General features: G+C 40.9%; 1 protein-coding gene across 4 annotated transcripts in view; it reads right to left on the bottom strand.

Annotated features, from left to right (window-relative positions):
• HERC2 (HECT and RLD domain containing E3 ubiquitin protein ligase 2) overlaps positions 1–15,563 on the bottom strand; it is a 115,026-nt gene extending 99,463 nt beyond the window's left edge. For 2 of the 4 annotated variants that reach the window (XM_040535518.1, XM_040535524.1), the window contains exons 1-3: positions 15,458–15,563; positions 14,954–15,070; positions 4,415–4,529 (exon numbers count right to left, since the gene is read on the bottom strand). In XM_040535518.1, the coding sequence (XP_040391452.1) occupies positions 4,415–4,529; positions 14,954–15,025 (187 nt within the window). In that variant the 5' untranslated portion in view covers positions 15,026–15,070; positions 15,458–15,563. Of the gene's footprint in view, positions 1–4,414; positions 4,530–14,953; positions 15,071–15,356 lie in introns of those variants that run through there. The other 2 variants (XM_040535509.1, XM_040535499.1) reach the window with 2 other exon arrangements.
• Between the last annotated feature and the right edge of the window lie 5,264 nt (positions 15,564–20,827).

The raw sequence follows: 20,827 nt of genomic DNA, 5'->3' as shown, positions 1-20,827 counted from the left end.
TAGCCAGAGCAGTTCAGAATATTCCCACAATAACACCATGCTCTCGCTGTTTCTCCACTCACCCACACAACTAAAGACACGCTCCGCAGGAGCTGCTGGGATTTCAGGCAGTGGGTAGAAGGGTGCTGTGCCAAGACACTACATTTTGCAGAGAGCTGCGAGAGAACTTGTTATGCTTTCTAACAGATCCTTGGCAAAGGATGACAACAAAGGGCTACGAACTTAGTCCCTCACTGCAAGCAGATGAGGTCCCAGCCCGGGTTGGAACTTCACCATTGTGTCGTACACAAATAACCTTGACATTAAACATACACAAATCCACTAGGAGGAGTTTCTTTAATTTTCTATATGAGCAGAAAAGGAAGGTGGGGGAGAAGGAGGGAGCTGAGCTAAAAGAAAAAAAAAAGAAAACCACATTAAAAGCCCATGACAAATTGTTTCACAAAGACTTCACTATACTTGCACAAAACCACTTTCTCTGTAGGGACAATGCTGGTATCAGTCCAAGTTAAAAGCAGCAGCATGGACTTCATATTCACGGAAGCTCAGTTATGCTTAAAGAAAGAGATTGCAGAAAGGGAACCCCAAAGAAAATGGGGGCAGGAAGGAAGAAATCTTGAGCAAAGCCAGCACAGACCAAAATAACAATAAGGCAGTTTTCAGAAGAACACACAAAAAAAAAAGGTGGCAGTGTGACAGCCTATTGTAACAACATTTTTCTCAGACTTAAGTGTGAATACAGACGAATGTAGCGGGGAAAAACACCTGTGTTACAGTTCCCCAAATGAACTTTCTCTTAACTCTATTTTGGTTTATAATCGTAAGCCTCCAGGATGAGGTAGGTATGCTCAGAGAGTGAAAACGGAGCAACCGAAGTAATCATCCTCAGCTAGAAGTTAGCTCCAAATCAAAGCACAAGAACTCCCAACATGCTTAGTCCTGCACAGCAATAACCTAACCCCGCATAAAGAGGGGACAGAAAGGCAGCAGCTAAAGGTGGGCCTTATTTTCTTCACTGAACATGAAGTGTAACTGGCACACCATAATTGCCTCAAACAGCTACTACAAGGCCTTGTGCTGCTCCTGAATTCCAACAACTGACAGAGTCAGGAATTCCTCAGCAGAAGAAAAAAAGCCCGCAACCATTTCCCAGCAGATGTTGCTACAAATACCTTGCCACTCACAAGGCACAAGTTACACAGTGTGCTTTAAGGACGGGCTGCGTTTCACAACTACTCTAAAATAGTATTTGGTAATCTGAGATCGAGGAAATATTTCAATACCAATAACACATAACCAGTTCTCTCCGCCAAAGAGCGGACTAGGAGATAACAGCATTAACATATGAAGCCCTAAACAGCCAAGCCTTCTCTTACAGTTCCTTTTCCCATAACCACCAACCCTTCAGAGGATCAGCAACTTAACGAGATCTGCAGCATCTGCAAGCAACATGTTTGTGAAAACTTCCCCCGGACTTGATCACTGACACTGGATGCACATATTTTTAAGTCCAGCTTCTTCCTGACTTCTGCAAAGGAAAAGATCAGGGGAAGGATAAAAATGACTATACCTTACTACATGGGATGAGGAAGACTTACTAAAAAGCCCAAATGCTAAGTGTTTTACATGATATAGACTACATAAATATACACAAATTTTGATTGTTATTTGTGGAGGAAGGATGCATACCTAACCATTTATAAATCATATTTACACAGCCCCCAAGGTATAGAAGTCCAGATGACAGAAAATTCCACTCTCCTAACCCTAATCAGAAGTAAAGTTTGTCTTCTGGGGTATACTACTTTTTAAATGATTTTTAAAAATCTGTTGAACATGCAATAAAGCATTTTGTAGTTATGAAGTCAAACTGTCCAACAGGATGACTGTGGACTTTCCCCTGTCCTGCAAAGAGAGTATGATAATCTACAGCTGAGTACTGAATGCTTGCGACACTGGGTACAGCCAATATAACTAGCTTGCTGAAGGCAGAAACAAGGAAGAGAAAAGAGGCACTTTTCACTTTTAACAAGTTCTTTCTTATATGGGAAAGGAGGCTCAAAGCAGGAGCCAGCCTGCGTGCCTGCTCACTGCTACAGCTTCATATACATGTTGTCTGAACAGTAGCCAGCATAACCAATTCCCACATACTGTTATTCTCATTACAAAGGTTTGAGCTCTGCCAGCCTTTCTGCAATCTCTTGAGCATTTGGCCTTGATCATTATTTGCAGACACAATGCTGAGTGAGGTGCGTGCATTCAACAGCACCAGGCTGACAGACAAAGATCCAACTTTCAGATAAGGGGCACAACAGCAGAGAACAGGCAAGAAGAGAAGAGGAAACCCACCGTGCTTACCAATGACAAGACAGAGGCATGAAGTTGATAATTTTTATAGTTTTACCCTATTTAAAATAGCTAATTGAAACAGGAATTCCATTTACACACCAGTTTGTGGAAACAAAAAGGACTTGTGTGGTCAACTGACATCTTCAAAATGTACGGTAATGGCTTCCTAACTTAAACGTTTTATAGGAAAAAAATATTATTTAATACTTTTTACTATTTTCAGACATTAAACGAATCCAATTTTCCTGATGGCAGCCTGACTACCTTTTAAGTACATGCCATACTGCAAGTGCACCTGAATTTGAACATCACTACTGTCACAGCTGTGCCCTTAGGTGATACTTGGAAACATGCAAACTCATTTCCTTGGATGCATTAATCACACACATTTTTCTGAAAGTGCCAGGAAGAAAAAACAAAGAGGTTATTCCTATACAAATCTTTCTGCTAACAGGGAAAACAAATGCAATATTTGCATTTTCTTCCTAGAAAAGAGAAGGAATGCTTTTCACTATCAATTACATGGTCTTCCAGTCTACTGCCTCTGCTGACTACCCGCTGCAAGAATGAAGCACCTCTTTCGAGCAGCCCAGGCAGCGTTAGCAGAGAACGATATAGCACTAGTGAAGTAAAAGGGATTATAACATATGAGTATAAATCAAAACTTCTTAAAACAGACTAAATAAAAAGGACTACTTACAGCAACCTCTCATCTCCAAATTAGCTGACATAGCAGCAGAATCCGAATATTGATATTAAAATACATTGCTTTTCATATAAAAACAGTAGGATTTACGTAAATCTAGTTACTGGCATGCACTTTTCCCTTTCCTCTTGAAACAGATTTGTACATCATTTATGTAAAAACAATGAACTACTAACTAAACAGGCTGAAGTATTCCACATTTTCATTTCATGAAATTCAATTTGAGCTGCAAAATGACCATCAATTTTTCTGGTTTCATGACTCACTGCTGCCTAACAGAATCAAATGTAAAATCTGATCAACGCTGACCAGAAATAGCCTTGATTAATTTTTCCTTCTCAAAGTTCAAGTCTAGTAAGCAAATCAGTTACATCTTACAAACCATGTAGTCCAGCACAGTGGCATTTAAGAAGGCTAATTACACTGAAAGAGAATTCATACACTGATCTGAATATAGCCTTCTCAGGCTCTTAACTCTTAAAATTTCTAAACTGTTGTAGCTTTTCAAAAGAATAAATGTGTTAGAAGTACTTCTGTAGAAAACATACTCCAGCTGCAGAAAAGAACAGACATGACCTCCACTCTACTGGACCTACACTTCACCCCTCCAAAGGAACAAAAAAGCACAAATAGCACAAGTATCCTGCTAACTGCACATTTGCATTTTTAAGAAAATTTTTGCTACTTTCCACAAACCCCCTTATTGATAAAGGCAAAACTACATGGAATGCCAAATCCAGGTATTTCAGAAAGCTGAAAATCATTGAATATCCAATGACAGATCTTAATAATTCTCTATTCCTTTTGTAAAATATTGAGCAAGTCTCTAATCAAAGAATGTGATTATTAATCTGAATAGATATGTTACTCTGTCATTTGATTTGCAGTGTGTGACCTGCCCTAAAGTAAATTAAAAGACAAAAAAAAGCACTACATGTGCAGTTGGATTATGGACAGTTTTCAGCTGACCTTTTAGTCACTTCATGAAGACTATAAACAACATTAGAAATAGCACTATCACCTTTACCCCTTCCACAGCCCACTTCCTTTAGACAAAGGCCTCAGCTGTAAACACACCAAGGAGAGTGAACAAAAGGACACTGCCAAGCCTTGCTCATCATAACACGAGTGGTTATGTTCAATTTAAAGAGACTGGAACAGATTTAAGCCTTCGTTTGAAGGCTCAGATATTACCTTCCTGCACACTTTAAAAGAGATCAGTTTCAATTGCATTTAACTCAAAATATGAACACTGGCAGACTGTATAGACACATGACAAGAAACCAAAGCTTTCTTACACTATGAACTCTGAATTCCATTTTCATCACAAGAAAAGAGAAAAATAATAAAAAAACATACCTTTTCTTGGAGGTAGTTCACTACTTTGTGTTAATTCTGTTCCAGGATATACAATCTCCCCATCTTTTACCATTTCATTCCATAAGCCACAGAGTCCATCTCGTGTAAAAGCAAGCTGTTAAAAAAAACGTTATATGCAGTTACATACAGCTGTATTTTTCCCCTCAAGCCAACACAGAAGAAATTTAAAAAAACACTATATGCCACCTCACTGGCAAATTCTGTGTGTGTTTGACAGGGACTAAAAGGTTTTCAGGATAACTGCTTCTCTAGCTATGCTATCTTCAGATTAAAAGCTCTATCTGATCTGACTGTGTAGACTCAAATACGGTGAGATCAATTTGCTTTTGGTGAGTAACTCTCATCAAAAGCATGATTTGGTCACCTCAGAAATACCCACACATTCAAGACAACATCATGCAGTAATTTGGGTAAATGGGGGAGGGGGATCCCTTTTCCCCTTTGGGACAAGCCATCCAGTAAACTGAGGCTACTTGAAGTCACAAAATGGGGAAGCACAGGGGAAGTCACTACAGTCCCCTCTCCAAACCAGCGACTGAAGAGCGTGGAACTCAGTCAGAGTACATGACACGAAGGCCACCAACTTGTGAAACTACCAACGATGTCAATCTCCCTTGAAGAAACCTAATGACCAAGATAACCTGCCCTCTGCTGCTGGTGTTCTCTGCTATATAGAACACTGCAAAACGGGCGTCTACATCTCGAGTGAATTCCTTAATAACCAGGCTAGAATTTGCAACCATACAGCAGAAGGGAGAAGGGGAGTAAATGAAACTGGCAAACAGAATTCCTTCAGCATGCCAGAGCGATGCAGCGGAGACATCCAAGAAAAATGCTGAAAGCTTATTTAGAAGCACTCTCGTGTTATGTAACTAACATTCAAGTCCAAAGCATTTTAAGTGAGGAGGAATAACACAAAGAAGTTACACAACTGCTGTTAATATTTGCCTTTATCCACAGAAGTCTGCTTGTACTTTGTTTTGATCAGTTTCCTAAAGATATTTTATTAAAGATTACAGTTTTTAAGAGCCACAACCAACTGCAGGGAAGTCATTTGCTGACCCAGCTAATCTAAGTAACATGAAAAATTAAAGACAGGTTGCACATTATGACACCACTGCAGCATACTAAATTACCACATTAGCTTTTTGACTTCATATTGCATAAGCCAGAAATTCACTCCAACAAGTATTAATGATTTCCTTTTCTTTTACCCAAAGTACGGGCTGACAAATTGTATGTATTTGTCACTTGCTACTTCCTTTCTTCGGGGGGGTAATAGAAGAATCACACAGTCTGACCTAGACCTTATTCAACTCATCTGCAATTTACCAATTATGCCGCACCAGAATTACATTGTGACAATACTTTAAAGAAAGTGACATTCCTTGTTCTTCGGGGCTAGACAGAACATGGGCCTCTTGCAGAGACTGGGTTTTGCTAAAAACTTTACACTTGGGTTAAATTAAAAACAAACAGAATAGATTGAACTAAAGTCGCACTTCAACAATGTAAAAAACAAAACAAAACAAATCCTCTTCCACCGACTGAATTTCTTGCGTTGTTCTAGGTCTATAAATATTTCAACAAAGACACAGGCATTCATTTTCTCCTTCATCTGATGTGGGCATAGTCTTCACTGGGACACGTAAAGAATTTATTTTTCCCAATTCTCAGTAATAGGTTTTCTTTTTCGCTGTTTTTGGCTCCTGTTGCATAGAAGATGTTTAATTATTTTAGGTTGTTCACCTGCTCAATGCTAACCTATGGCAAAACACAAGCTTGAAAAATAGCAAAGGCAGCAACCCTTCAGATGGATCACAAAAAAAGACTTTGCAAAAATAACAATTTTCACAAAGTAAAGACTTCTGTCTATTAAATTGTCATCTTTTATATTTTATGTTCTCAAATCACCCTGGTATGGAAAATAATTCTCACTGCCCTTAAACTTACACACTAAAAAACCTACAGCCTTTAAACTCATGATTCTTCATAATGCAACATTATATTAATGAGGAAAACTTCCTACTTTTGTAAGCACTGCTACAGTAGAATGAAAAGAATTTTTTTCCTTTTTAACCTCTAATCTTTTTGCATGGCACAAAGCTCATGCAAGTCCTTCAAGCAGCTAAAAACTGAAAGAGTAAACAAAATTTCTTCTGCCTTGGGTTTGGTGTTCAAATTCTTATCAGTCATTTTCTTGTTATGGTGCACAAAGATAAAGCAACCACTGAGATTACAGGTCAGAGACCACTCCTCCTCCTCCTCCAAATATGTCATGTGGAAGCTTACACCAGCAGCCCTCAGAAAAACAAACTTGCTTTCATTCATGCTGTCGTTAACATTTTGCCAGTGGTATATGCGCTGTGGGAGAGGGGGAAGGGACAAGTTTGAAAGTAAAGGAATATCGGACTTCTCTTGTAGCAATAATCAAAGCAACTGCCTGAAAGCACATTGAAGAAACAGTACTTACAACCAGTTCATGTGTCGTAACTGCAGGCAACTCAATTCCAACTGTAACAGGGTCACTATTAACCTACTCAATGTAGAGCAAACACATTAAACAGTGCCACTGTGACATTCAGAAGTGGAAGCAAAGGTTAATTTTAAAGGGGTAAATTGTTCAAGAAGCTTTATTGACATAATCCAAAAATTCCAGAACCGTAACAGAAGTTTCACAACTCCCTTCATATTTCAGTTAACCCACAGAAACTGGGAGGAGTGACCGATACACCAGAGGATCGTGCTGCCATCCTGAGGGACCTTGACGGGCTGGAGAAATGGGCTGACAGGAGCCTCATGAAGTTCAACAAGCAGTGCCAAGTGCTGCACCTGGCGAACAACACCCCCATCCATCCACACATGCTGGGGGCCACCCAGCTGGGAAGCAGCTTGGCAGAAAAGGCCCTGAGGGTCCTGTTGGACACCAAGTTCAACATGAGCCAGCAACGTGTCCCTGCCACACAGACGGCCTGTGGTGTCCTGTGCTGCATCAGGCAAAGCACTGACAGTGGTTGATGGAGGTGATCTTTCCCCCACTGCTCAGCACCAGTGAGGCCACACCTGTAGCGCTGGGCCCAGTTCTGGGCTCTCCAGTACAAGAGGGACATGAGCTGTAAAGAGTCTAGTGAAGAGCCATGAAAACAATTAAGGGACTGGAGTAGCTCATGTATGAGGAAAGGCTGTGAGCTGGGGCTGTTCATCCTGAAGAAGAGGAGGCTCAGGGGGGCCTCATCAATGTCAACAAACATCTGAAGGGAGAGGGCAGCGACAACACAGCCAGGTTCTCTTCAGTGGTGCCCAGTGCCTGGACAAGAGGCCCTGGGCACAAACTGGCCCACAGGAGGCTCCCCCTGAGCACCAGGAGCACTTCTGTGCTGTGCGGGTGAGGAGCCCTGGCACAGGCTGCCCAGAGAGGCTGTGGGGTCTCCTCCTTGGGGATCTCCAAAAGCCGCCTGGAGATGGGCCTGGGCAGCCTGCGCTGGGTGGCCCTGCTGGGGCAGGGCTTGGGCCTGGTGGCCTCCAGAGGGCCCTGCCAAACTCCACCATCCTGTGGTTCTGTGACACTAGCAGCTGAAGATAACAATAAGTCAACTCTATGGTCAAATTTCTGCTTTGATTACACAATCCTGCCTTCTTTCTTTCTAGTGTTTTAAGACTTGTCAGGAAATCTGATGCATTCCTGGCTTGTCAATCAGTAGGTTTTCTCACCTTGTTCCCCAGCTAGCACATTGCACGTGTAAGCACAACATGACAGAATAATAGGATCAGAAAAGACGACATGTTTTAATACAAATGAATTATTAACCAACAGAATTTAGTACTTTAAATGTATTGTGGGACCTCTGCATGCCATACAGTTACTTAAATATGCAAATTACTTATTAAAAAAAGAGGGCGCTGTTCACAATGACTTTTCACAATTTTTCTGCAGGAGTATGTTACATGTTACTGTCTCTTCATTGTCTCTGACATACTCGGATTGCAAGTACAAGAGTACAAGTCTAACACCCACCCACTAGTTATTTGATTCACACGATCATCTTTCCCTCTAATAATTTAGTAACTTCATTTGTGAATGTATAAAGGGATTAATTTGACAAACTCAGTAAATTAACAAAGAATAAGTTTTCACTGAATGTTTCCAACTGTCAACAGTTGCAGAGATGTATGTTCTGTAAATTTACCACAAGAACCCCAAGTCCCTGCTTGCCCCGCCTCCCAGACACTTGCTTCCCAAGTCTGAGATGACAGCAATGCCATAACTCCATCCCCACTAACCAGTACCCTACAGCCCTGGCACATGTTCTTAACCTCCCTACTCGTTTCATCGTATCCAGTAGCGTTCCCCATGCCCCAGATCTCCCTCATCTTTCCCATAACACCTCCTAACTTCCTTTCAGGAAAGACCACGTATCTTCATCTCCTTTACACCTCACCTTCACAAACCCAACCTGCTTCCACCATATATTACACGTTCTCATCTCTAGACCACATCTTCTTGATCTCTGCGCTTCTAAGGCATGCACCTAGCCAAATTTATACTTCCCACACAGACCTAAATCTCAGTCCTGATCACTTACCCAAGTCAAAAAAGCAAGGGCCCAAACAGACTTCAAAGCGAACTTTTACTGTACTGTAAACTGAGCAGCCCCCACTCTAATCTTTTGCTAATCTTATCTCCACAGTTAAACTGTGATTTACTCTGTCTAGTAGAAGATTTAATTAAGTCAAAGGGATCTCTAGTTTGGTTGCTAGCATTTCTTGTTCCTATTCTCCAATGGGGCTGGCAGTGAAATTCTGCCCCCATACATCCCTTTCCTGCCATTACCTCTACAGAACAAGGCATTAGCATTTCCTTACATTTCTAGAAAATGAAACATTGCAACCACAACTGGATAAGCTTCTGAGAATCCTCAAAACACCACTACAAGGTTTGTTTTCGGTAAGTTACTTTAGAAACCATCAGAAGCTGTGATTTGGTTCTAAGACAACCTTTTAAAATCAGACAATGCTTATTCCACTTGCTCTAGCAGATCACGTTCTTGATGTGGTTTCATAAACTTCCCTGTAACAAGCACAGAAGCCTCTGCAAAACTTAAACGGAGCTCAAGAAAAATGATGCAAGTGAAAGAAAATAACATAAAAAAGACGATAAGGTCTGATTCAGGTAGGATTCCTGAATATACAACTACATTGGAAATAGAAGATAATCACAAAACGTCAATATGGATTTAAAATATAAGCTACTTAATAATCTTCACCTCAGAATTGTCAGCAGTTGGGGAGGGGATGTGGACAGAAATCTGTTCTTCCACTCAGTTACTTCTGCGTTAGCCATTGGTTGCATTTTAAAGGCTACATTAAAATACATTTTTATTTAGAAATAGATGAAAAATATTTTTTCAACACATGAACAGAAGCATATCACAGGAGAAACAGTAAGTGCTTTCCTAAGTCTTTCCACTGTTCTCACTGTTTTGAATCCCTTCAATTTATGTTTCACTTTGTCTTCAATACTCTGTCCTAGCCTCCTTCCCTGCTAAAGCATGCCACAAATCACACCCATACAAAGCACAGTGGAACATCATTAGGTCTAACATATTGCTCTAAAGCTCTGATGACAAAGACAGTAAAGTCCAGCAGCCTTGTAACACTTCAACAGATTTGGGGTCAAACAAGAAATGTCCCCCTGTTGACAGTCTACCAGGCTTCCATTTGTTGCAAAATTTTAGTAACATTTAACAGCCATAAGCAAAGAAAAACTAAGTCTTACCCTCAAACTTGAAAGAGAAGTTCTCTAACTTCCTCCATTTGTGGAACAGTAGCTCTAAGCCCAAATACCTGCACAAACATTGAGTTTTAACTTCTCCAACCTATCGCTCCATGTAAAGTCCAGTCCTCATCCCTCCTCTGGAAATCATTTATTTTAGAGGGAGAGCATTACCTCATTTTTTAGATATTAAAAATTCTCCATTACAAATTTCACTACATTTAAAAACTTAAGTTGGAGTTCTCATTTGCAGTTTTACATTTCATTTTTGATCAGCATACTGAAACTAAGAAGAAAATGACTCTGAAATCAACAAAACAAAGAAAGCAACTTTCACTAGCTTCTTAACAGTCAAGACATCATTTATTTACATCAGCAAAGATACTGACCTAGGTGCTAGAAGAGTTGGCCTTCCACAAAAATACGGATGCCAAATTTAACTTTGGGGGAAGGTGAAAAGATTTCAGGCAAATACAACCCTAACAGGTGGCTACTTCAGTTTAGAAAGATCTCTCAAATCTCTGTGGCAAAAGAAGACAGAAGTAGCCTACCAACCATAAACTGAATGAAAACCAATGAAAATCCATCCTGTTCTTTTCTGTAGACAGCCCTTGCACCTTTCACTATTGCTTAAAGTTTTGTGTTTGTTTTTTTTTTTTTTTTTTTTTTCCCATGCTACAGGAATATGAAAGCTTTTCTCCCTTATCCCCTGCTATTAAGCGCAGTAGTCCTCTGCAGGATCCAGAATGGGCAGACCAATAAGCACCAGACACACGCATGCATCTCATTAGCTGACTGATTCTATTTTTATGATTCAGCCATCACTAATTAAAGTTCTCTGCATCAGGTTCTAAACAACTGGTGCAGTACCTTCACTTAAATGGCACTATTTTAAGCTCAAATTGACTTGGCAAACTGCTTATCTAGGTTTAAGTAAACAACTTTAATCTTCCCTACCATTTGTATATTGTTATGTTTTCCTTTTAAGAGGGATGCCTTCGTTAGAATAGCCATTAGAACACAATCTTCCATTTCACACAGATTTTGTTACACATGTGATGGTTTCTACCAGTAATACACAGGAGTATGTGTTTTAATGTGCATTAAAACAAAACCAAAAATATAAAATGTTTAAAATAAAATGTAATGAGTGGTAATCCAACCTTTCTAGCAACTCCAAGTTTTATTATTTCATAGGATTACTTAGCTGTTATACAGTTATATTATTGATACATGCACATAAGAAAACATTACATATATTGTATTGCTGATGCAACCTCATACTGAGCTGAACTATCTGAATTTTTCAGCTACTGTAGCAGTTTGTTTTTTCAGGCAACACAGAGCCTAACTTTGGTCCAACAGGAACTCACAAATTAACAAAAATCATTAAACATCATTAAAATCATTAACAAAACACGAATAAAACAATTTACAATATGAGTGTTTAGATTTTTCTAAACTTTTTAGACTTTCCTAGCAGGTGTAAAACATACGATAACAGGTCAACTAATTACAAAGTTTGTAAAAAGACCTGACAGTTGTGGGCTGCACTTAAGTCTTTATAGAGCATTTTGGCCTCCTATAATAATGTTAAATCAGCTTCAGAGAAATTAACAGAAGCAAAAATTCTGTCATCAAGATATATAGTCTCCACCAACTTTCCACACCATGTCAGTTGCTCCTGGAGGCTAAAGGCTCCCTGTTACTACAAAAGCGCTCAGATACTTTCTTAAGAACAGTAATAATATGCTACACCATGCTGGCTTTGTCTATTAACACTAACGCCCCAAAACTCAGTAAGTATACTCAAATTTGGCCTGAATGCCAGCTGGAACAGTGGCTCTCACAGGTGATTAAACACAATCCATGCTAAGAAAAGAATGACACATGGATTTTATTCCATTAATACCACTACACTGGACTGTTATTAATGCACATAACATTATAGTATCATTTATTACATTATTACTGCAACATTGTCTTGAGCTAAAGTCAAAAAAGAACCTAATGATCATCAGAGAGACTTCAGTGCCTCTAATTCACAGTGACTGCCACAGCCATCAAGTCTAAATAAAGAGCCTCTGGCAACAGAGGCAAGAAAAATGGAGGAGTCAGACTTCGGAGACTGCTCATCAACCAGAAGAGATGCTTCCCTTCCAATTCCAGCTATAACCCTCAAATTAGGCAACAGCAAAGAATGTTATTCAAGAACAACAACAACAAAGTTACTTTTAAGGACTAAGAAAATTACTTTTAAGGACTCTGTATGTCTCCTAAGGTTAAGGACTCTCCAGCATAACTTTCTTTCTGCAAGGAATCCCACCAACATGCTCTTTGACTACTGTAAAGCAAGGAATTACGAATCTAGGTGCAAAGTGAAGAGTTTCAGAGTCAATTCTAATCAGTAACGTGTAGTCAGCTTGATCCATTCGCTTAAATCAGCGTGCCTTTGTTCAAAGCTCTCCTAGGTATTACTATCATAATTTCAATTTCTGTTGATAGTATCTTGAACACTGTCAAGGCCTTTCTACAATAAGCAGGTAAAAACACATACAGGGCAGGAAACCTGCATGCTTGCTACAAATAGAACAAAGTGATACAAGATTTATGTCTATAAAGAGATTTCACAAGTAGCTAGGTCACACTAGTCAATCATGCAATGCAAAAATTCCCCATAGCCTCAAACCCCTTTACTTGACAGAAGACATCTGCCATTTAATACAATAAAAAGAGTAAATCAAGAGCCACGTGCCTTTTTTTTTTAAAATTAATAAAAAGTAACATACAGATACGTCTACACAGAGTTCTGTGATGAGGACCTGCCTAACGCCAAAAATTGCTAACCTAGTAAGGAAACTGTATTATACCTGGGAGGTCTGGCTACGCTTCACATTCCAGAGAAGCGATGTTTGTGTCCAGCAGATCACAAACGATTACTGTTCTCTTATTTCATTAATCTCATTATTTTGGCTAGAGCATGATTAGAAGAAAACAAAGGGAGTACCCTGGCAACTACAGTCTAACTTATTACTCATAAAGAACTTTCATAAAAGAACTTATTCACAGAGATTTGTTACAAATTAAGATTTTTATTATTTAGTGGCATTATTATAACCCATTAACTATACAACTATCCCATAAAAGACAAGTATTTCACTGCATTTTATACACTCAGTTGAAAATAATCCTTAAGGCAATTGAAACCTTCCTGTCAAAAGTGCATGTAAGCATAAAAAAGGGATGTAGAAAAAAAACCACATTACAACAGAGAGGAAAAATATGACAAATCACATGAAGAGTCACATTTTTTACCTTGTATAATACAGAAGAAAAGTAGGCAATCCATACTCAGCAGTCATTACAGACAGATGGCCATTTTTTCCAGCTATAATTTTACAATAGTCAAAGCAACTTATTTGTAATCTAGAACTAAGTATCCAGTGACTAGAAAAGTATTTCTATAATTCTGAATATGTTCATCTTCAATTTTTTTTTTTTGTACTAAGTGTATTCACCTCCTTAGCCAAAACATCTAACTTTGAATCCAAACTTTTGGCTTTGGAAAGGATAAGAAAATGAGAGACAGAACTAAACTAGCCAAATCAAGAGTGACCTCTAATTTTATGGCACTTACATTATACAGTAGAGCCCTGATGGTTACATACAAAACCTGTCACTTTAGAATCCGATTTAGCTTGTTTGATGTAAAATACTGGAAAAAGGCTGCTTTTGGGTCACAAGTCCATAGAACAGACCTTTGACTGGACACAATGACAGCTAAACTCTACCATTCAGCCCATCCACGATGTACTTCTGGGTAAAGTCACTCAGAATGCAATTAATAAATAAATACATCTATATCAAAGGAATAACACCAACTGGCTTGTCCCAACAAGAACTTCAGAGATTTGAGCAAGAACTTGCAAAGGTTATTCAAAGTAAGGTATCTCTATGCTACATCCAGAGGAAGGAAGTCGTACAACACGAGGACTTACTCTAGTTACCCATTTCATCCAAATGAAACGTAACTGACCCAAACCACTTTAACTTCTCTGTATTTTCCTCTTAGTTTTCAAACCTGAATTGAGCAAACATGATATCATCATCATTCCTCTACCACACAATCCTCTACCGCACAATCTTGATAAATAAACATGTCATCTTCTAAAGCAAAACTCACCCTACACTGGTACATTTCAACAAATACCAGTACCATTTAAACCACATCTCTTTGACAGACTCGATACAAAATCAATTCCCTTGGAAAAGGACAAAATTTAAAGGAAGCCTACACCTGTTACCCAAACAACTGGAGTAAAAGCTAATCCAAACTCTTTAAAATTTAAAGTTAATTTCCAGTGTCTTTCCCATCAGTTCTCTTGTGCATTAAAACCACCAACTCCATTGCAGATAAGAAGTTTGGCAACAGCCTAAAGAAAGAACTCTGTTCTAACAGTAATGCTGCATACACAGGTGTGTGCTTTGGCACTCCACAAAAATAACACACACGTGTAGTCCAGGTTGTTTCCACGCAGAGGAGACTGGACTGCCAACACAGATCTATTTGCAGCTCAAAATAATTTAGTGTTCCTTCACGTGCAGTGTTATATCACGTACGTATTTCTTTCAGTAAGCCATCTCATCAGCAACGCTGCAGCTTTCTGTTTGTCAGCTGCTCAGCCTACAAGCATCCTTGATCCTGAAAGGTCACTGCCGTGCGACACGAACCCCTAATGCCTCACCTGTAAGTCTGTCTTCAACCATTTGGAGTCGAACCTCGCTTGCGCAGCCAGACAAAAAGATTCAGAAGACATCTTCCCTTCTCCAGCCTCCTCTCCGGGCTGGCCGAGCAACCCAACCTGCCACAGGAGGAGAAAAATAACGATCCGGCATACAAAACGAACAGCGCGGGGTTATTTTAGCCGAGATGAGGGCGGCTCCCCTTGGGTCTTTAATAATTTAGGGTGCAAGAGACCCCCTCCGGGGCCTCAGGGGGGAGGAAACCCGCGGCCACCCCCTCCCCTAGCACCCGAGGAAGGCCTCCCCGGGCTGCACGGGCGGCCTAGCAGAGCCCCTCGGGGACGGAGGGAGGGAAGGAGGGACCGAGGGAGGGAGGGAGGCCCGGGCACGGCCCCCGCCCCGCACCGGGGGCGCCGCCGCCGCCATATCCAGGGGCTGGGTGCGGGGGGATCTCTGTGTCCCCCCCCCCGCAGCCGATGAAGGCGCTGTCCGCTCCCCGCACTCACCGGCCGCCCGCGGCGGCGGCTCCTCGCCCCGCTCGGCCCCGGGTTATCCTCGCCCCTCCTCCCCGCTACCCGCCCGCCCCCCCCCCCCTCGTCCGCCGGCAGCGCCGGGCCCTGCCTCCTCCGCGCCCGCCCTCCCTCCACACTGGAAGCTGGGGAAGCTCGGCCCCCTCTCCGCCCGGCCCCTGTGCACGCCGGAGAGGCCCTCAGCCAATCAGGAGGGGAGGGAGAGGCGGGACATCCTGCCCCGAGCAGGCCGCACCATCGAGAGGAGCGGCGCAGTGGAGATAGATGGGCAGTGCGCAGAGGGAGGGGGTCCCCCTCAGCATCCCGCCCCCGATCCCCCCCAGCATGGTCAAGGCCTGAAGCGTTAAAGCGCCTCGCGGTTTAAAATAAAATTAAATCAAATAGACAGTAGCAAAAACACAGCCCTCCGTTATACCCAGAGATACATTTAAAAACATAAAAAGTAAAAAAGTTTTTTGTTGTGTTATTTCCTTCAGTCATTTTAGCTGCAGGCTCCGCTGTTACGCTCATTCCTAAATAAATAAACATACGGTTTTACACAAATATTTCAGGGCAGAAGGGTCAGTGATGAGTAGGTCAGCGGCACCCAAAATGGCAGCAGCAGCCTGAAAGGGGGGCTGAAGGGAAGTGGTGCCCCAGGGCACGGGGCAGGAGGCTGCAGGGATGAGGTGGGGAATTGGCAGGGGCTGAGGGGGCTGCAGGCCAACGCGGCGCACCCGTTGCCAAAGCGAGAAGCTGTGCTGGAGGAAACGCTTTGGCTTCCACATAACTGTGCTGGGGATGACAGAATGGATCAGTAGTGTGAAATTCAAATTAATCAAAATTACAGTACCTCACAATGCGTAGCCTGCAGTTCTCCAGCACTCAAGGAGCCTGAAGGTGGGAGCAGGGCTTGGCAGATGAGACCATGATAGGCTTTGGCCAACATGAAACCACAGGCTGCACATCAATGAAATTCCAACAGAACCGAGACCATTTGCATGCATTTGGGCAAAGGTTATCATACTTTGGCAAATCATTTTATTATGATTATTATTTAAGAAATAAATAAAGACATGGACCTGTTTTAGCAATCCAGAGGAGGGCTACAAGGATGATCAGGTGGCTGGAGCACCTCTCTCACAAAGACAGGCTGAGGGAGTTGTGGTTGTTCAGCCTGGAGAAGAGCAGGCTCTGGGGAGACCTCATAGCGGCCTTCCAGTACCTAAAGGGGGCCTACAGGAAAGCTGGGGAGGGACTCTTGGTCAGGGAGTGGAGTGACAGTAAGGCTTTACACTGAAAGAGGATAGATTTAAATTAGATATAAGGACGAAATTCTTCACTCAGAGGGTGGTGAGGCCCTGGAACAGGTTGCCCAGAGAAGCTGTGGATGCCCCATACCTCTAAGTGTTCAAGGCCAGGCTGGATGGGGCTTTGGGCAACCTGGTCTGGTGGGAGGTGTCCCCGCCCATGGCAGGGGGCTGGAATTAGATGATCTTTAAGGTCCCTTCCAACCCAAACCATTCTGTGATTCTAAGAAACATTGTCCTAATTATTGCTGGTAAGGTAGAGTGAATTTGATTTTTTTGGTGGTCATTTTCAAAGTAACAGAAAAATGCTGCCATGACCTAACTGCTCAGCTTGTCACTCACCATGGACCTCTATGGGATCAAGACATGGTCACCTTAAGTGAAAAGTTGTACAACATTTCAGAACTGCCTGAAAATTTATATAAAATATAGAATATAATAAATACAGAAATAACTTATTTCCTCAAGTTACTTTCTGAAACTCCAAAATATGAACCTTTAAAAACAAAAGTGGTTTCCCTTGAAAAATCTGCCCAAATACTTATATGTCAAAAGCTTTATATTACGTATCAGGGAAGTGAAAGTTTTGTCATGCATTTTATGCCATGTCTACTCTGGCTAGTCCATGTCTGAGCAACAACTAGCGCACCAGGATGGGAAATGTTTTAGTCTCCTATTTCCTGGTAGACTGGAAATATGATGAAGTAGTCATATTGTCATATTCCAAGTAGGAATAAAAAACACTTTGCAATGTATGGAGTCCAAACCAGAAGGCATTAGTAAAACTTGGCTGAAACCATGGTGCCCATTGATCGTGATTTGCAAGTCAGATACCAGAGAGATGGTTTGCATGTGCTGCATTCTCTACCATTTTTGTTTGGCTCTCCAGAAAGGTCATTTGCATTTATTTCAGATAAATCTCTTACTTTTACTAAATAACAAGCAGCAATAATCTTCTACTGTTAACTCTTGATGAGAGTAATTTGAAGAGTGCATAACTGTCTAACTTGTTAGACTTGAATCATTGGCCCAATTAGCAGGTACTCACAGAATCCCAGAATGGCCAAGGTTGGAAGGGACCTCTGAAGACCATCTAGTCCACCCCCCTGCTGAGCAGGATCACCTAGAGCACATTGTGCAGGATGGCATCCAGGCGGGTTTTGAATATCTCCAGAGAAGGAGCCTCCACAACCCCTCTGGGCAACCTGTGCCAGTGCTCATAGTAAAGAAGTGCCCTCTCATATTCAGCTGGAACTTCCTGTACTCACTCACTTCCACAAAAATCAAAACATATTTGGGTGCAGTAACCATGGAAATTCAACAGATAGTGATACTTCTGAAGAATTTATGATTATTTTGTATTTCCAGACTTAGATTTCACTTCTGATGAATAATTTTTGTTTGCATTTGAAATGCACTGTAATAGCATGATGCAATCTAAAATGGCATTCTCATTTACAAAAATACTATGTACCCACCAAATTTTTCAGAGGGACAAGTGTATCTGGTAAAACAACATAAATAATTATTTTGATGATGTTATTAAAAAACAGTTCAGTTCCATTAATAATCAGAAAATGCAAAGACTCTGGAACCTGTAATCATCTTTATACACAGTACTTGCACTATTAACTCCATCAATAACTATGTTATTCTGATGTTGTTTAAATAACAATGATGTATTGTTTTACTTCTGACAGACCAGGGTAATGAAGGTGGTAATGTACGTGTCTGGCAGATTTCTGAAGGCAAGTTCAAGCCAAACAGGTGAAGTGCTACCACTCCACAGCCGCTCTTGTGCTCTACTCTTCTGATGCATATTTCCATCTTAAAGCAGGATTATATGATCTTGAAAATCGGTTCACCAGATGTCATCCTTTATGGTCCAGCTTGCTAAAGTAACCTACTTTACACCCAAGAAAATCATTAAGTGGATCTGATGTCCCTGCCTTAGAGACACCAACATCCTCGGGATGGCAGGGCAGGCTGCTAGTGAGGTGGAAGAAAACTCTCGGCTTTCACTGCAAATCTGTCAAAACCCTCACACTTCTTTCTTGCTTCCTCCAGCAAAATGGCTGGACACGGAAAAATCTAATTTCCATGGACAGACAAAGTCAGTCATTTACATGTCTGCTTCTAGGTATATTGTATAAATCACTATTAATACAGACTAAAGCAATAAGTAAATATATCAGAATGCCTTCTAATAGGGTCTTATTCTCTGTTGCACTTATTAGAGCACTTACAAACAATAGAGTGTGCTCTAAAAATGCCTGGCTCTGGGCAGGAGACCTCCCTTTTGCTGTAAATGTGGCGGAGGAGACATACCAGAGAAGAGGCACTTTCGGGGTACAGGAGATAAAGGGAAAAGTAGGATGGTGGTACACATGCAAGACTGGAAAACATAGGGTTGTTAGCATGGATGGTGCCCTCCCCTCACCTCCATGCACTTGCAGTTACAGTCAGACAGGTCTAAGGAGACAGGGAAGAACAGAAACTAACTGAATAAACTAATACTAATAATCTAAAGCAGAACAGACAGAACGAAAAGAAGTGTCTCTGAACAATCTAGGCAGCATAATATTTGTTTTTATTTCACCTGTGCCAATGAGATCATAAGCAATGACAAGATCAGTCACAAAAAATGAGACAATTGCATTCTCAAGTGACTAAATCCAAAACCTTAACAACCAATGAACAAAAGATGAGAATAAACTTTTTTATTCATAAAGGACCTCAAATATTAAAGAATATGTTTACATATAACCAGTACCCTGCCCTACCCGCAGGCGTTCTAGGTATAACGGTCAAATCTTTACTAATTAATAATTATTTTAAATGTATGAGCTCTAGGGAGTCTGTTCTTGTTCTAACAGCAGCAAAATGTGGGACATTCCTTTTCTCTCATTTTCTCTCAATAATTGTTACTCATGTGAAAGGGACACAAAACCATCTCTGTAAGAGCAGTGCCCAAATGTTCGCTGCGACACAATGGCTTTTTTGTTTGTAATTTTTTTCAAGAGCCATTTGTGTTGAGCTCTCCCACCGAGTTTAGAAGTCTTTGTGTGTTATCATCCACAAAATACAAAATCCAGTCCACTCTGGGCTTAAAACAGGTCACAAAGAATTTCCTGGCTAATTCTCTGTGATGAAGGCTTTCCCAAAGAAAGTGACAAAATTTTACAAGTAGCTTTTTTTATTTTAAGACACTCTGAACTGAACTGTTGGCCAGAATTTCAGTTTTATGCAATTAAAAGATCATGACGATGACCATTACTTCTTTATTATATTATTTGCAATGAATGCCATCAGTTCACATTGGTCAGTACATATTATTCCACACCAGTGCTTTCTTCAGAGGGAAAACAGGACAGAGTAAGGACATAAAAGGATTCTCCTCCTTCCCCCACACACCAGTATTTCTAAATAGTCATAATGATGCTTTCTCCTAGCCATTTTAATTACTGGAAAAAATATATATTTACATAAGCAGAACAACCAAACAAAGGAAGCAGATTTTTTGTTCAAAACCCCAAACCTCTTGCCATCAATATCCCAACCCTCTTTCCTTATGCCTCTTCAGGACAATGAAATATCTTCCTCCATGCATGGCTTTCTGGTCCTTTCTCACCTGCAATGGTCACAGCCCTGCTGTTTCTCATCTTTTTCTCTGACATATCTTTATTCTAACCCAAAGCCTTCACATTCATCCACACTTCCAAGATGATTTCACTCCTACCTTTATTAAGCAGTGACACATACCCATTTGAGTTTGGAAACTGTATTGTTCCAATATTAAACAGAATTAGGTTAACCCTGCCCCTCCTTTTTGCTTAGCCCTGATCTTAAATGATGAATATTGCTTACACACAGAGCTTCAACAAGTCCTTCTCTCGTGACAGTTTTTCTTTGTGGAAAGAGTCTTCGACCTGTGAGTCACAGCGCATTGTACAGCTGACACAGCTCAATTGCAGAGGTGGTGTTGGAAAAGCAATTCACAGTGTTAAGAAAAATGAAGGACATAGCAACTAAAACCTGTCACAATAAAACCACACTT

This window comes from Cygnus olor, chromosome 1, assembly GCF_009769625.2.
Source record: "Cygnus olor isolate bCygOlo1 chromosome 1, bCygOlo1.pri.v2, whole genome shotgun sequence".
Lineage (NCBI taxonomy): Eukaryota > Metazoa > Chordata > Aves > Anseriformes > Anatidae > Cygnus > Cygnus olor.
The sequence above is the reverse complement of the archived record's forward strand: the minus strand, read 5'-3'. Positions and strand labels throughout refer to the sequence as shown.